Source organism: Acyrthosiphon pisum, chromosome A3 (genome assembly GCF_005508785.2).
Source record: "Acyrthosiphon pisum isolate AL4f chromosome A3, pea_aphid_22Mar2018_4r6ur, whole genome shotgun sequence".
Lineage (NCBI taxonomy): Eukaryota > Metazoa > Arthropoda > Insecta > Hemiptera > Aphididae > Acyrthosiphon > Acyrthosiphon pisum.
In genome coordinates, this window is record NC_042496.1 from 6,440,532 (window position 1) to 6,458,717 (window position 18,186).

At 33.6% G+C, this 18,186-nt stretch overlaps 2 protein-coding genes across 3 annotated transcripts; both read left to right on the plus strand.

Moving 5' to 3' along the window:
• The first annotated feature begins 971 nt into the window (after positions 1 to 971).
• Positions 972 to 6,432, plus strand: LOC115034395 (glucose dehydrogenase [FAD, quinone]-like). Its single transcript, XM_029491186.1, has 4 exons — positions 972 to 1,447; positions 3,718 to 4,198; positions 4,377 to 4,881; positions 4,956 to 6,432. Exons 1-4 carry the CDS (start codon positions 1,199 to 1,201, stop codon positions 5,653 to 5,655), a joined length of 1,935 nt encoding a protein of 644 aa, XP_029347046.1. The 5' UTR covers positions 972 to 1,198; the 3' UTR covers positions 5,656 to 6,432.
• A 517-nt stretch (positions 6,433 to 6,949) lies between these two features.
• LOC100162717 (glucose dehydrogenase [FAD, quinone]) lies at positions 6,950 to 12,483 on the plus strand. 2 transcript variants are annotated; one of them, XM_008188650.3, is made up of 4 exons: positions 6,950 to 7,146; positions 7,237 to 7,986; positions 10,777 to 11,282; positions 11,490 to 12,483. In XM_008188650.3, the coding sequence occupies exons 2-4, from the start codon at positions 7,248 to 7,250 to the stop codon at positions 12,138 to 12,140; spliced, it is 1,896 nt and encodes a 631-aa protein (XP_008186872.1). In that variant the 5' UTR covers positions 6,950 to 7,146; positions 7,237 to 7,247; the 3' UTR covers positions 12,141 to 12,483. The 2 variants fall into 2 exon arrangements, with proteins under 2 accessions (XP_008186872.1, XP_003247112.1); XM_003247064.4 differs by having other exon boundaries at positions 6,951 to 7,986.
• The last annotated feature ends 5,703 nt before the right edge of the window (positions 12,484 to 18,186 follow it).

Genomic DNA, 18,186 nt, shown 5'->3' on the forward strand with positions numbered 1-18,186 from the left:
TTTAACAACTTTGAGTCTACAGTTAAATATGTTTACGTACATAAATAAGGTGGTAGTGGTGGGACAAGTTTTGGGAGTCAAACCTATCTTAAACATACAACATAACTATAGCACACGATATATAATAATATAATAGTTGGGATGAAATTTGACAAAATCCACAAAAGATAGATGGATTCAAGTCATTCAAGATATATCTAAAATACACACTTGAGATATTGACTTTCAAAATCAAACATTTTAATTTTGTATTTTAGAGTTCACTAATTGATTTATTTATTTCGTGTGGCGTACTAACACAGTAACACATACCATATATCTGTTTATAATTAATCAATATCACAAGTAAAAGTCACTGTAATCTCAATACCTAAGTATCACAATCAGAGTTAAGATTAAAAATGTTTTGCATTAAATGTTATATAAATTATAGATCATAAGTCCGTGTCTAATAATTCAATTCACTCTATAGCTTCCGGGATGACGTGATGGATACCAGTCAGGTCTCGATAAAAAAAAAAATATATATTTTTGGGCACTATGACGTGATCCATAAAGTTCACTAATAGCACAAAGATTAAAACCCTCACCAGACTATATTATTGTACAGACATAAAATAATGACAGTTTCGTTAGGTATCGAAATACTGAATTCGATGCATAAAGGTCCTGTGGGGTGGCCGAAAATAAAATATACATGAAATATTTAATAGATATACGAGTACGTTCATTATGCGTTATCATTGCGTGTAATATTATACGATTGTCATATAGTGTGAATACGAAAAAAACAACTAACATCGACTGGATGGAGTGTGAAAACATTTTGTTGATAGGTATAATATAATAATTATTATTATTTTTGTCACATGACTGGATGTGGTGACGTGGAGTACAGACCTGAAAAAAAAAACAATAATAACATTATAATACCGCATTGTTCCGGTAGGTATACATATTATTATATAGGTATTTTGACGACGGTCGTTGCGATAATGTCACTATCGGTCCGTCGGTCGTCTGCACATCGCTAACCGAATTATTGCAAATAATTTCGTTTGTCATCGTCGTCCGAATTTCACGTGTGTGCGTACGTGTGTTTGTGCGTGCGTCCTGATTCCCGCGCGGGCCGCGGGACACGCGCGAGCCGGCGCGTTCGCCACCGGCAGTGTCCATTTATCGGTCGCCGCCGTCGCGCATGGCGCCTAACCCGTTCACGGCCAGGCTGGCCGCCCGAATCGCCATGTCGTACGGGCCCAGCGTCAGCTACATAATGCTCATCCGCGTGGCCATACTGTTCTTCCGGCCCGACATCGAGGACGTCAATCACCGGCTGACGGACCGCCGGATCGCCGAGATCAGGGACAAGTACGACTTCGTGGTGATCGGCGGCGGTTCCGCTGGTTCCGTTATAGCCAATCGCCTGTCCGAGAACGCCAACTGGACGGTAATGAAATAACGTTATAACGACCCCTCATAATCATAATGTCTGTAGAATGCTGTTGTTGTTTGAGCAAAAAAGTTCTTCAATAAAAAACCAAACAATTTTAAATAATAATTGTAATAACTGATTGCGTGTAAAAATCCGTCATGTTAGGTAGGTAACATTGTTTAAGAATCTATAAAACGATGATCTTAATTAACGATCAATGAGAGCACATGTGATGGCCAACAAACAATAAAAAATTAAAATTGAATTCTCGCTATGGCATTATTATTATAACTGGTGTCAAAATAGTTTTGAAATGGTTGAGGAAATCTTTTTTTTTTTATTTAATAATTAAATTGATATGAAAATTTACATTCTGAAAAATTGAAAATAATAAGTAAATTTGATGCAATTATAAAAATCTTGAATATGTGATGAGAGGTAGGATGAAAACACTGTTCAACTTAAAAGGAAGTGATTAACTAGTAGGGCAGTAACGACTTAAAATATATTACTGACCAGTGACTACTGTAATAAATTACAATAGGTACGGTGAATATCAAAAAAGTGCGAAAAATACTCAAATAACTGTATATTATTGTTTTATAAACTATAAGTTATAACTTATGATATTTTAATATTGTAACCTGTCATTTATAGTTGTAATTATATTATGACGAAACCGGTTAACTGTCAGTTGACGCCATCGCAATCAGTTTCGTGTAGGGTACATAATATGTACATACTATAATAAATAATACTTATGTTTATATTTTCAATACGATTATCGAACGGATAAAATATTTTTCTAGTGATTTTAATGGTCGAACGAAACACCACAATCACAAAATGGAACCCGAGTCGTATTATGCCTGATATAGGTAGGTAGTGTATATTATATGCCTAGTGTCAAATGTCAACGCGTACCTATCTTTTTAAACATTGCGTTGTGTGATTGTTTAATGTGATTTTGAAGTAGGTTTTTTAAAGTTTCTTAAAGATATTAAGTATATTATATAATAAAAAAAGGTATATTTTATACTAACCTATCGTTTACGTTAAGATGTACGATTAGGACGCATAATATGATTGTTTTTTATAATACAATATCGAATTCAATTTATTACTTTTTGTTTAAATTTATATTTTTATTACTTATCAGACGGTATGATTCTTAAAAGTTTTTTTTGTAAAAATATAATAGGGATAGGTAGACACCAAGCCCAAACAATATCTTGTAGCTTTAATGTAAATACAATTTCGGGTGTTCAATATTATTTGATTTTGTTGAGATATCCACACAATTGAACCCTATATAATCTATACATTTAAATAACATTAGGTAAAGGTAGAACATATTTTTATTGATATTATTCTTTTCATTAGTGGTTATATTGTGTAATTTTTAAAATTTGCTTTATTGTTAAATATTTATAGTGAATTTATTCGGTTCATAGACATTACTCTTTCATACTGAGCAATGATAACAATTAGTGATATAAATGTATGAGATAATAATTCTTGGTTTTATTTTTATTTGTCTTAACAGTAATTTAATATGTACAAATAACAATTATGTTAAACGATAAGACAGTGAAATATTGTATTTTTATTTCTTGTAAAAATAATTTAAGCTTCAGTAAATTTTTTTTAAATTAATTATATTTATTAAAAGTCTAATAGTTATAATATCAAATGATAAACATAAGAACTTAATATATTAAATTATTAAAGTTAAATTTATTGTATTTTAATTAACCCTTTAAACGTTATTTTATTTAACAATAAAATATTATAAAGTCCTATAAATGTATAGAATATTGTAAATTAACTTATTACAATTTAATATTATAATTCATCAATTATCACCAAAATTTATACCCATCTATATTACATTTTTTATTTACATAGAGGTACAAATATTATTAAAGTATAACTGTGAAATCGAAATTTATAATATTTAAATCATCTTATTATAAAATGTAGTGTTAACATAACATTACATAATAATTGTTCAAATTATAAATGATACAGATATTTTAGAATAGAAAAATTTCAAAACCATCGTAATAAATATATCGTTTTCTTTTTACCAATGCATTAAATTATTATTGAAACAATAATCGTATACAATTTGTAATTGGTAAAAATACAATTTAAAATACTGTATATAGTTGCATATATATGCGATATATGAATCGATCGTAGGTAATGAAAAAAAAGGTATCTAGAAAGTAAACGAATACTATAACAATTAACAAGTAACAACAATCGTTCTTGTTTGTTAGGTTCTATTAATAGAGGCCGGAATTGACGAACCGGCATTGTCAGACATACCATTGCTGTATCCTTCCCTCCAGCGCACGTCTGTTGATTGGCAGTATAAAACCGAACCCAGTGATTCATCTTGCTTGGGCTTCAACGGGAATCAATCTAGCTGGCCCCGAGGCAAAGTCATCGGGGGCAGCAGTGTCCTGAATGCCATGTTCTATGTCAGAGGCAACCGGAAGGACTACGACGCATGGCAAGACGCCGGCAATGAGGGCTGGGGTTACGAGGACGTGTTGCCGTACTTCATCAAGTCCCAGGACATGAGGATACCGGAGCTCGTGGATTCCGAATACCATGGCACAGGAGGATACCTGAGCGTGGAGCATTTCCGGTCGCATTCACCGATCGTGAACAATTTTTTGGAGGCCGCCAAGGAATTTGGTTATGATGAAGTTGATATAAATGGTCACAGCCAAACAGGATTTACACGATCTCAAGGTACTATTATAGTATAATTATATGCGGCAGGTACCAGATGAAAAATATATTGTATATTTCCAATATTTATTATTACCTATTCATGTCAGTGTTTAATTTTCACATTAAAATGCTTTGACCAGAATATACGAGTATACGACAAGATGATTTGTAAAATTGGCGACACATATGATTTTAGGAACTCTAAGAGACGGGTTAAGGTGCAGTACGGCCAAAGCTTTTTTGAGGCCAATCAAAGATCGTCCAAACCTTCACATCAGCTTACACACGCATGTTTTAAAAATCGTGATCGAAAACGACCGAGCGACGGGCGTGCTGATATCCAAACTGGGGACAATACCGACCCTGGTGAGGGCCGAGAAAGAAGTGGTACTGTCGGCGGGTGCAATTAATTCGCCCCACCTGTTGATGTTGTCCGGTATAGGGCCTGCTGATAAGATACGTAAGGCCGGTGTCGAAATCACCAAACACATACCCGGTGTGGGGCAGAACCTGCAAGACCACATTGCGATGGGTGGGGTCACATATTTGTTCGATTCACCCGATGAATCCAACCCCCTCGGTCTGGGTATAGTTTTGCCGAGAGTGTTGACGCTCAACTCATTCATCCAATTCTTCCGGGACAAAATGGGGCCACTCTACAGGATACCACTTGGTGAAGCCATGGGTTTTGTAAACACGTGGTGAGCGAGCTTTCGGTTTGAGTATTAAAGATAAAAAGCTATTATTATTTTATATTATATTTTTTCCGTTACAGCTACAACGACGATTTCGATTGGCCAGACGTTCAGCTGTTTATGGCAACAGCCGCAGACAACGACGATGGTGGTCTATTGAACAAACGAGATGTGGGCATCACCGACGAGTACTACGATCAAGTTTTTGAACCTATACTATACCGAGACGCATTCACGATAGCACCGTTGGTGCTGAGGCCGCACAGCAGAGGCTACATAGAGATTACAAGTTCTAACCCGTACGCGGCGCCGAAAATCGTGCCTAACTACTTCAGCGACCCACGGGACGTCAGAACCATGGTAGAGGGTGCCAAAATTGGATATGCTATTAGCCGTACAGTAGCCATGAGCAAGATCAACACCACTTTACATGACATCCCCACGCCAGGGTGTGAGTGTTACGAGTTTTTGTCCGATGAATACTGGGAATGCCAGGCCCGTCATTACACGATGACAATTTACCATCCAGTCGGCACGTGTAAGATGGGTCCGGAGGACGACGAGTATGCCGTGGTGGATGAGCGGTTGAGGGTGAGGGGAATCAGGGGCTTAAGGGTTGTTGACGCGTCTATAATGCCTACGATAGTTAACGGAAACACCAACGCGCCAACGATTATGATCGCGGAAAAGGCGTCTGACATGATCAAGGAAGATTGGGCCGGACACACGCAAACATTTAAGACACGGTATATCAAGAAGACAGTCAGAAGATGGTGGTAGGCCGCTGTCCAAACATTTCTGAATATCGGGTCAACCTGTTTGATAAATACATTTATAAACACGGAATTTAAATGACGAAATTACTATCGATATTTATATTTGACATTTATTGTACCTATATCTAACCAGTATCCACGATTATTATCTCAATAATTTTGGTTGTGTACTTACCAAGGGCGCCCATTAATCAGAATCTAGAGGGGTGACAACATCATGAAAAAAAACTAAGAACCAACAAAATTGCTTTTTTAAATAACAGAAAATAGATATACGACATAGATACACGATTTACACGTCATGTATAAGTTTATTATTTACAATTAAAAAAATTACTATCATTTCACATTTGTCTAGAGGTGGTGCATTTTCAACCCCATGCACCCTCTAATGGGCCCTTTGGTACCTATCTATTAATACGGATGAAATTTGTATTGGTCAGTTACATTAATAAGTAAATACATTTTTACTAATTAAAATATGATAATTATTAAGATGTATATATGGTAACATAAAATGTATAACATCTGTAAATCGTATATAATTTTTAATTGCTCACACTTTTTATTAATACCATTATTTATCTCGGACACTAACATCGTCAGGGATGATTTGAAAATTAATTTTAGTAAATTATTATTTTATATTATAAATACCATAATATCTTATAACTTAATAGTATTATTATAAATTGTTAATAGTTTGGTTTTAAGTGTGTAAACTATTTGTTATGTATTTGTAATAACTAATAATAATTAAAAATATTATATTTATTGAAAATAGTCAAGTATTATGAATGTTTTGTAACTTTTCAAGTAAATAGGTTTACTGAAATCAGTACTTTATTATGTGGGAATTATTTGAGTACAATATGTGTGCTATGATATTATAATAATAAATACATTCTACAAATATGTTAATTTTAAAGCGGTATTTGAGAATGTAATAATGCATATATTTTACTAATGGAACCACGAAGATTCACACTGATCGAATTGCATTTTTTGGGGGTTCCGTGATCACGCTCCATATTTTTTTTAAAAGCCTATTTTTCATACATGTGCTCAAAACTGGTTTCTAGAGAACTAGTTAGTCGTTCGCATAGGATATCCGAAAGTAAAAAAAAAAAAACTGTTTTTCTCCTTATGCGTTTTTACTTTCTTATATACCCACTCTGCAGATTATTATGATTATAACACTACACTACTGGGCTTGAAACAATAGAGAAAGTTGATTGGCCACGGGACATCTAAGCGCCAAGTCGATATATTATATTTTCAATCTATTAATATATTTTTCAAGACCAGATATCGAGTTCAGTGTAGAATAAATGTTCGGAGCCTTCGGTTACGACTGAAATGACTGCGTCGGATAATTATATTCGGATCGTCGTCGTAACTCGACTCGTTTCGCTGCTATACTACAGAACTGGCACCTAAATCACGACATACGCGTCCCGCGTCCGAGCGTGTGCTACAATCCGCATCCGCGTTTGTGCGTAAATATCGGTTTTTCAAATTCAAATTGGTGCCACACGCACAAACCATAATACAGTTATTATAATAAATTACACATCACTCGCAGGATTGTCGATCATGAAGTCTTCCGGCGGAAGTTGCGAGTGCTCGTGGTCCGACTCGTCGTTCCTGTCCGGTTCGTGTGGCAACACCGGTGGCCTGGCGTTCTTCATGTCTTTGGTGGACTTGGTGATCCGGTCACAGTGCTCGGTGACGGACCCGTGCCGTCGGGCCACCGGGCGCCGGCAGTTCCCGGCCGGTCCAGTATATCCGGAGGAACTGGACTTTGTGGTGGTCGGCGGTGGCGTGGCCGGTTCCGTGGTAGCGTCCAGGCTGAGCGAGGTGGCCGGCTGGACGGTGGGACTGCTGGAGGCCGGGCCCGAGGAGCCGTCGGCCACGTCGGTGCCGGCGTTCGCGTCGGCCGCTATGGGCACCGAGCTGGACTGGCGGTACCTGACCGAGCCACAGGGTAACGCGTGCCTGGGCGCGGGCGGAATATGCGCGTGGCCAAGGGGCAAGATGTTGGGCGGCACGGGGGCCATGACGGGCATGATGTACTCGAGGGGCCACCGGCGTGTGTACGACGGGTGGCGCGAATCGGGGGCAGTGGGCTGGGGCTACGACGACGTGCTGCCTTACTTCAAGAAGTCCGAGCGCAACATGGACACCGACATGGTGGAGCCCGAGTACCACGGGTTCGACGGCCCCGTGACCGTTCAGCGGTTCGCTCACCATCCCGAGATGGCCGAGTCCATCGTGCAGGCCGGCGTCGAACTAGGCTACAGGACCGGTGACCTCAACGGACACAATCAAACAGGTACGTACAATATATTGAAATAGTGACTACGGACTACCTATCACGTTTTCTGTATTTATTAGTGAGACGTCCGTCAAGGTAAAAATATTTTATAAAGTAAAAACGATATCATTACAGAGTTGTAGGTATTTGGATATATTATTTTGGAAGAATTTAAACTTTTGTAATGACAACGTTTCTATGTAATAATATAGTCTGCGCGCGCGCGCGCGCGCGCGTGTGTGTGTGTGTGTGTGTGTGTGTGTATGTGTTGGGGGGGGGGGAGTAGTTCTTATTGGTATTATTATAATTTCGAAATAAGCCTAAATAGTGTTTATGGTAATCGATTATTTTGTACGTGCTCGTGATGCCTTGCTGTAGTCCAAATGGTGTAAAACCTGATTTCCCCAAATCCGATGCCATGATTTGTTACACGGTTAATAATAAAGTATACTGTCGGAATTTGTACGCTGAATCCCAACCACCAAAGCGCCAATTATTGTATTTCCGTTAAAGGATCAACTTCGTGCTATGAGGATATTACATACTATGTATATAATTATATATATTTTAGGGGAAATACTTTTTTGGTTTTTATTAATATTTAAAAATGATGTCTAAATAAAATAAACATTATATTCTAATCTGTAAATTAAAATGTACTATAATATTTATAATAAAAACGGTTAATGAAAGTTTTATAAAAAGTAGTTTGTCGAGATACACAGTGCCTTATTTTTTTCCATTGATACGAGTTTATATACTATGTGAATCGCCAAATAATAACGGTACGTCTTGCCAGGACGGAGAAATACGCGTAGGTTTTATCTTTGGAATTGTGTCCATAGTCGACAGTATTATACCTGTCCTATATAGTGATATATTCAAAACGGGTTTATGATTTTTGTTGCATTGCCATTCTATTTAAATATTTTAAAATCTAATAATTGAGATCATCAGTTGAAAATTGGGTGATATCGAAGTTTTTCTGAACCACTAAAAATGTATGTTAATATAATGTAAGACTATTCAAGTTCGTATACAATTCTAACACTGATACACAATGCAACCTTGAATAGAATAACTTAACGTTTTACAATTATTTTGATGAGTATAAAATATTATTTCGTATTAAATTATAATGTTACAAGTTACAACTTATTATGGTAAATATCATTAAAGAAAAAAAAATTGTAAATTTCAAAACAAATTTGTAGCCAATTGACATGGTCGTGACCAGAATTGCATGTTCAATATACATACAAGACAAAATCACAGAATTAGGTTTATAATTCATTTCCGAGCATTATAATGAATCGAAATATATATGTCAAATGTCCTAAAGCGGCAATTTCTCTCGTACCAAAAATCATTATAATACCAATAATTTAAATCTATTTCTTTTATTTTAGTACATGAATATGCGAACGTTCAAGATTCCTTAACTGTGGCTGGCGTGTTTAATTTAGATATTTTAGTTGCAGTTTGTAAATGGCGACACAAATTTGTATAATAAGTCATGATAGAAACTCGTAGATGGGTAAGGGAGTAGGGTTGTTACTTATTTAGTTCACATCTAATTTGAAATAATGAAATATATTATTATATTTACTCGCTTTAACGATATACATTTTTATATAAATTGGCATTATTAAATGTAAAACTTAATCTAATACCTATGAGTCATACACTATATTATAGTAATTAGTATAATGGTTAACATTTCATTTTATTGATTTATAAAAAAATGTACTATTTATTTAATTAATTCAATTAAATCAGTATGTTTTATTGGGAGGGAGGCTTTAATGTACTTGGGTATTATGGGAGAGGAACAACCGACCGGCATGGAAATAAAAAAAACTCAATATATTGGATTATTTTTAATTAATTGATATTTGGTAACATTATCACGTATTTTATTATAATATGGTATAGCGAGAATATTTTGATAGTGTTTTTGGTACTTATTATATAGTGGTTATGAAATATATTATACGTAGCGATGAATTCGCATTAGAAATTCCGAAACGTACGTGCAGTCATAGTTTGACGGAAAATAAGTTAAATACCTATAGGTATGTCATAATAAGAGATGTCTTAAGTATTTATCCCGTTTATTACTATCGTGCCAGAGGAAATGAACACATTTAATACACGTACCTATGTAACTGAGTTGTCTGTACTTCTACAGTTCTACCTCTACTTATACAGTGTACGTCTAACGGGGTACTAATGGTTTTTGACAAGACATTTAAGTAACACCTACGATATACATGATGATGTATTATTATAAACAGTTTATTGGTTGATTTCATCACAGAATTTCACACTATAAACACAACTACTATCGATGAAAATATATATATTTAGCTAGCGGTGGTGCACTGAATAGCAACGCGTTGTGTAGTTGAACATTGGGTTTATTTTTTTGTACGTTTTCAAACAAATCCGACACGGTAATATACACTGGTAGTTCATACAGCCGTACCTATATAATACGCTATTGTGCGTAATGCGTATTGTGTTGAGAGAATGTAAAAATGTGATGCCAAATATAATATATATATATATATATATATGTAATATGTATATAATATTATATAATGTACAATCCTATTTTGAAAAATCGCTTTAGTCAGATCACCCACTCCAAATACTGAGGATTTTTTTAATAAAAAAATGTTAATACGCAGGTTGTTACTTGTTATAAGTGTTACATCATGATGTTACTATAGCTGGGAAATATTTAAATATGCTTTTTTTTTAACACGGCTGTGAGATTAATCTATCGTTTTGGGTTATCCGCAGGATTCTCCATAGCTCAGGTGATGGTGCACGGTGGTCTGCGGATGAGCACTTCGCGAGCGTACCTGCGACCTGCCCACGACAGGCCCAACCTGTTCGTGAAGATCAACAGCAGAGTTACCGGGTTGGTGTTGAACAAGCTAAACAGCCGCGTGCAGGGTGTCAAGTACGTGGACCAGTACGGTGAACACATGGTGCGCGCCCGGAAGGAGGTGATCCTGTCGGCGGGTGTGGTCGGTTCCGCGCACTTGCTCCTGGTGTCCGGCATTGGACCGGCTGAGGAACTGCTCCAGGCTGGTGTTACTGTTTTCCAGGATCTGCCGGTCGGTCGGAACCTGCAGCACCATGTATCTGTCAGCGTCGCTGCCACAGTGAACGCGTCAGAGGAGGCCCACTACCTGACCATGGACGCGGTGTCCGAGTTCTTGGCCACGCGCACCGGCCCACTGGCCAGCACGGGACTCACACAGACCACAGGATTTTTGACCACCTCATACTCAGTCGACGGGGTGAGTAATAATTGTTTAGGTATAATTGGTTAGATCGTCGTGTAAGAGTGGCAATGACTAACTCCCGGTGATCGTTTGTCGACATTCTAATGTGTGCATCACTACATAAAACCAATTTGACGATTGACAATATAATCTATAGTTTTTTGATATAATTTAGATAGGTGTCGAATAATGGTCAATAATATACATACTTACGTTTGTTAGGTACCCGATGCACAGGTGTACTTCGATGGTCTGGCACCCAACTGTGACAAGATCCCCGTGGATCCAGATGGTCCGGCGTACCGCAAGTATGAGGGTTCGAGGGCGTACGTGTGGGCCAGACCAACGTACCTGTTGACAAGGAGCAAGGGCTACATCGCGCTGCGGACTGGCAATCCGTTGGATGACCCGATCATCCAGCCCAATTACTTCCAAGACCCACGGGACGTGCTAGCCATGGTGGAAAGCATACGGGTCGTGTTGGCTCTGATGGACACGCGGGCGTTGAGCAAGTGGGACATGCAACCGGACACTACGCCATATCAGGGATGCGCGCAGCACGTGTACGGCACGGACGCGTACTGGGCGTGCGTGGTGGTCACCGACACGAAACCCGAGAACCACCATTCGGGAACTTGCAAAATGGGACCGATCGACGATCCGGAGACGGTGGTCGACCCGGAGCTCCGGGTACTCGGTGTGGCCAACTTGAGGGTGATGGACGCGTCTGTGTTCCCCACCGGGCCCAACTGCAATCCCATGGCGCCAGTCATAATGGTAGCCGAGAAGGGATCGGATATGGTCAAGCAGACGTGGAGTGCATATGCACACGAGTACAACGTTCCACCTTACAAAAAGCCAAGGACGGCATGATAATATTACCTATACCTAGTGATTATAGCGATATCGTGAACCTGACCTATGTGGCCATGTGTATTATGTGTATATATAGAACCATTATTTATTTACTTCGCATTTCGTGGATGATGTGAAGGTATATTATCGTATGTGCATTAAATAGTAGATTAACAAGAACACCAACTTCACCAAACATACATGTTTTAACTTTTAAGTGCATATTTATTTGTGTTGAAAAATAAATCCTCAATGTAAAAAGAGTTCTAATAGGTATTTCTCTGAATGGGTACATAGTACATACTATTATAATTTATTAACGGGTGTAACTTTTAAAATATACAATATTTTATAACCAAAATCTTTGAGAATTGTATTTATATAGTTTAAGTATATTATACCTACGCTTAAATAAGATAGAATGTTATATTATTTAAGTGTTTTTGATTATTTTTGGAACAAAAATATCTGCACAAAAGTTAAGATTGAATGTAATAAAAACTAAGAATTCAATTCAATATAATATATTATAAAAATCAAGAATCTAACAGAAGTGGACTTTTAAGATTAAGTAATTACTGTGGAAAATATTATACTTCAAATAATATAGGCCGTTTACCTGATAAACAGTAGATTCCGCAAAAAAAATAACTAGTTTAGTTAGGTACTATAGACTATAAAAGTCAGACGAGCTTGTGATTTTTTAAACTCAGCTAAGTTAAGTTAATATGTGTTAATCAAAAAAAGTTATAGTGCGAATTTAATTGTTGGTTAAGTTAGTTAAGTTAAAAGTTAATATGCAATTGTTTTAATTTTATTAAGTTAAAAAAAGTTAAAAACTATATAGATAGTGTTTAATGCTGTTTATATAGTATTTCATTGATGTTTTTCGTCACCAAAAAAAATAAAACTGTTGCAATTATTAAGTATAGCAGCATAATATTTATATTTTGTTATTATACTAATATATAATATTATGATTCATTAGACATTTTACCTAAAGTATACACTAGACACCATTAAACACGAATTCCATAGTATTGCCCATTACAATAGGTACAATAGGTAATAGGTATATAGTTTTCGAATAATGTCAGTCTTCGAAAGTAATTAAACTATAGTATATTTTTAACACTGGTTTTGTCTATGGTTTTGTGATTACTATTTGTTGATACTTATAAATTTAATTTCAACTTAGCAATTCACACTAAACATTAGCTGAAATAATTTTTGACAAGAAAACAAAATCGATTGAAATATAAAATAAAATAAAATAAAATAAAATTTTTAACAAAACTAAATTAATTAACTTACCTTCTTAAAATTAAGATTTAATTTGTTGATTTCACGTTGGTAAAAAACAATAATGATGTTAAGTTAGTAGGTAGGTACCTAGCTAAATTAACGAAGACTCAAAACTAACTAGTCAATGCCCAGCATTGATTTTCACCCTTCAAATTTCTTGAAAAATGATGGTTCTATTTACTATAGAGAATAAAATAAATATCAATAATATATTATACATTTATTATACTTATAATATTTATTTTATATTCTAAGTGGAGCGAGGTAGCTAGTGGTTTTACAATGGTGTTCATTTTTTAAATTTGTTATCCTGTATACAAATATTTTACCAGAAGGAGTTCTTCAATTCTAACAAATAGCATCTTATTTTTTAGAAAATTAGATCAATATGGTACTTTAGAAAGGTAATTTTTTGATTTTCTCAATAGTTATTTAATGGCACGGGAAAAACCACCGACAAATTACGAAAAACCGTTCAAGAGGGGATTTTAATTTCTAACGCTTTGTATATCACCATAGAAACGAATAAAAAATAATAATAATATAATATTACTTCAACTTACAGGCTATAATAAATAATAACAATTTAAAATATTCAGACTGACAAACCGTCTCTGCTCAGAATCGTTTTTCTTATACATTGATATTAATATATTATATCATTGAACTTTACCCACTTGTTACCTATTGTATATCAGATCGATATCCACTTACCCACTTTTTATTTTTATTTTCTATATTAAATAAATAATAATACATTTATAAATTTATTAATAGTATCTAAATAATATTAAGTAATATTTCATAATATGAAAAACGTATTATTTGGAATTCGTTGATATCCCTTAAGTTTTGATTTATTGTTAATCTACGACTGTAATGTATACTATACATTTTAATACTAATATTATACTCAAATTATCACGCAATATTATACGTACAGTCATTAATTAGTATTACTCTTATACTATTGTTAATCATTGTCCTCTCAGTAAAAAAGTTTGGGCGCAACATTGATACACTGAATCTTTGTAGTTAAAGTTCATCGATTCATTAATTTGAAACCGGATCCTAATGCCATGTTATGTATTAAGTAAATAACTATTTATAAATATAATAATAATATCACTAAATTGTCATAGTTATTCGTGGACATTTTGAAGAGTTTGGTGTTTCTCAACGCACGCGGGGGCCGGGAGAAAACTATATCACGTTGTGTACATTCGTATAAACAATAAATAATGATTAAAAACAATTCGGGTCCAGGATGATCATCGGACCGAAACAAATGAGTTCAGTGTAATACGTCCTAGATTTTCGTTTTTCCTTTAAATACATTTCGTCATAACAATAACAAAACGGTATAGACTATAATAGGCACATAATGATGAAACGTTAATTTTTGGGCACCATTCCAACAATCTATTTAAATTGTAATTTGTAAGTTTTTATTAACTTTAAGTTTGACTTGAGATATACAACAACAAAAAAGTACGGCATATTACGATATCTTCTTTTAAAATTATTTATTTACAAATTAATATTAACCTATTTTTATGTTTGAATAAACGTACAAATGCCATTTTGTATAATTATATAATATAAGTATTTGGTCTTATTTTATGCATGCACGAATAGTCGTAATTATTATAATACTTTTACACCACACTCGCAGTATTGTAATACGAAAGTTGAAATTTATTATACAAGAAAATGTGGTGCTTCGTCATATTAAAATCAATTGTGAAAGTACATGTAATATAAAAATGTATTAAATCTTTAAATATTTACTTCATAATGCATGGATATGAAGTGTTTAAATAATTCTAATTAAAATTACGATGTATTATAAAAATATAAAATCATTTTACAGATTCCTCCACAAGTATAAAAATGAGATGTGTAAGTTCCTACACAGAAAAAAAATAATGTTAGTTCTTATACATCAATCGACAATCGTACACTAATCTTATACCGATCGTTTTTCTGTGGTTATTAAAATATAATAGTGTGTAGTGTTTTTCTTAGACATTATCATCAGTTTGATTACATATTATATTATATACAATTTAAAATATAACAATTTATTATATTATAATATACTAGCTGATCCCGCGCACTTCGTTGTCCATAAATAATTACAACTCTTAAGAAAATTATGAAAAATTATGACACACATTTTGAGTGTAACTTACTGCAGTAAGGAAGCAATGTGTGAAAATTAAATTTCATACATGCTTGTACCTCATCTGCCCGAATAACCAATGGAAACCAATAATAAATAAATACTACTTTTTACTAATTATTTTTCCATTCATAAACAAAATATCTATCGTAAATCTCGAAATCCCTCTTTGAGCACTTTATCGGGTTGGGCCTACTTAAGCACCCACAAAAAATGTCGGTGCAGCCGTTTAGGAGGAGTTTGAGTACTTACACATGGACAGAAGAAATATATATAAGATATAATAACAGACACACTATCAGGTAGTATAGGAACTAATATAACGTGAGGCTGCTCGGAAGTTGTAGGAGTTGCATATTATTCTATTTCCTTTTGAATTATAGCAGACCAAGATAGAAAATCTGAGCTATATTATATTATGGTAAGTTTAAAAATCAAAAATTTATATTTGTTCAGTTTTAAGAAAAATTTGTATATTTCTTGTTTTTCAGTATTATGCATGCTTAATATTTTCTAAAAAAAGCTGTGTATTTTAATATCAAACTCAATATTATATTTTAATGTAGTTATTTATTTTTATACCTACCTTGACTATTAATTTAATGACGATGGCTGCGATGTGCACTTAACCTATATCGCATTAATATCTTGATGTACTATCTTTTCGACTATATTTTTAAACTATTTTTCAGTTTAATAAAATATTGAAATGCCATATTTAAAATGTAAAAAATTGATTTTTTTCATATTTTATCTACATATCTTTTAGTGCAAATTAATAGCGACATAAAATGTTTTTTTTTTGGAATTTTGAATAATTTTGAATTTTTTCGTGCATATTTTTCCTTTTTTAGGTCTTGCAACTTTCAAGCTCTAAACATAATCATTTTTTTACTGTGAGGAACTAACAAACACTTTTTTTTACCTAATAGTTTTTGTGTAAAAACATTCTCCCGTATTTTTTTAAATTTACAGAAAGGTTGGTAGGAAATTTAAAAAATTTACTATTCAGTTAAACGTTGAACTACGTAACTTAGTGCTATCTATACCTATTATTTGTTTTTTTTTCTATATAGATGGATTATAAGCATCTATAACTTATTTTGAAATTGTTAAGAACTTTTTTTTTATCAAACGAAAAGAAATATAATAACTCATTGTTAATGTAATTTATTTTTGGCGGTTAGCTTCAACCAGAATTTAATACAAACATGTAGTAAAATGAATAAAATAGATATTACATTTTAGAATGTAAAATATGTAATAATAATTAAACCTACATAATGGATAATGAATCGTGTTTTTTTTTCATTAATTCTGATTAGAGGTTTATAATATTGTATTATCGTTGAAGAATTCAATTAAGATTGTGCGTACGTAATACTTAGATACACCTACCTATTAAAGTTTAAATTCTGAAAATAAGAACAATTAAATTAACCACCAAGATTATAATTGTAATTATTTTTGCAAACGAATCCAAACCAGTTTTATAAAAAAAAGTATTTATAAAAGCCAATGTTTGTGCATATTGCTTTTGAAGATATTATTCTTTTTATTTTATATATTTTGTAGGTATAGACTACAGATAATATTATAATATTTAGATCGGCAATATTAAGCTGGTATAGGTGTTAGTTTGCGTGTCAAAGATCACGCAGTTATTTCTGTTAAAGTTTCTCCCGAAGGTCATACATTGCAGACACATCATAATATAGTTTTGAATTTTATCCTTTAAGGGATTTTCGACTTTTTAATCAAGGCTATTTACTACATCTATAATTTACCAGTCGGCATTCTATGTGTGGCTCACCACAATAATTGTTCAACTATATCGACACTTACTATCGATATTCATTGAAGCAAAACTCCTAGGTCAAGTCTGAGCTAAGTGCAACTATTTGTTTTATTTATTTTTATTGATCTAGATGACTAGATGAGTGTGGTTAACACATATATATTTCTTTAATATATGTAAAAGAAAATAATTTCTAAATTTTCTTTAAAGATATGCTGGTTTTATCGAATGATACATTCAGATTCAAATTTAAAATTCAAACATAAAATAACATTTTTTTTTGAACGAATCTTCATAAATATTATCATTAGTACCTATAATATAGATAACCGTTGTTATAAAATATAAATGCATAATATTTTTGGAGAATGGTGTTCAAATGCCCTTAACTCAATATATTTATTGAAATGTTTTAATATTTTAAAACTTATTTATTATAAAATAATGAAAAACAAAAAAAATGAATTCAAATATATTGCTAAATATTTACTGACGCAATATAAAACATTGTGCAATATTTTTTTACTATTTGTGATATTTACCAAATATTGTACAGTTAATAGTTTGGTTTATTTTTTATCCGTTTAGTAATAATAGGTACACTTTTAAAAAGAATAAGAAAAAAAAACCCAAAAATATCTCAATGACTCGTGACTGTTAAATATACAGTAGGTACCTACAGAAATATAATATTAAATAAATAAGACCTAAATTGAATACACATTATAAATATTATATTATATTACTTGTACAATTTCATAAAATATTTAAGGAGT

Bases quoted from the DNA above. Each gene is read 5' to 3' on its own strand.
- LOC100162717 (XM_008188650.3), top strand. From the start codon at position 7,248: ATGAAGTCTTCCGGCGGAAGTTGCGAGTGCTCGTGGTCCGACTCGTCG. The intron at 7,987-10,776 runs GTACGTACAATA...GGTTATCCGCAG, and splicing joins CAACGGACACAATCAAACAG to GATTCTCCATAGCTCAGGTG. The intron at 11,283-11,489 runs GTGAGTAATAAT...TACGTTTGTTAG, and splicing joins CCTCATACTCAGTCGACGGG to GTACCCGATGCACAGGTGTA.
- LOC115034395 (XM_029491186.1), top strand. From the start codon at position 1,199: ATGGCGCCTAACCCGTTCACGGCCAGGCTGGCCGCCCGAATCGCCATG. The intron at 1,448-3,717 runs GTAATGAAATAA...CTTGTTTGTTAG, and splicing joins CCGAGAACGCCAACTGGACG to GTTCTATTAATAGAGGCCGG. The intron at 4,882-4,955 runs GTGAGCGAGCTT...TTTCCGTTACAG, and splicing joins ATGGGTTTTGTAAACACGTG to CTACAACGACGATTTCGATT.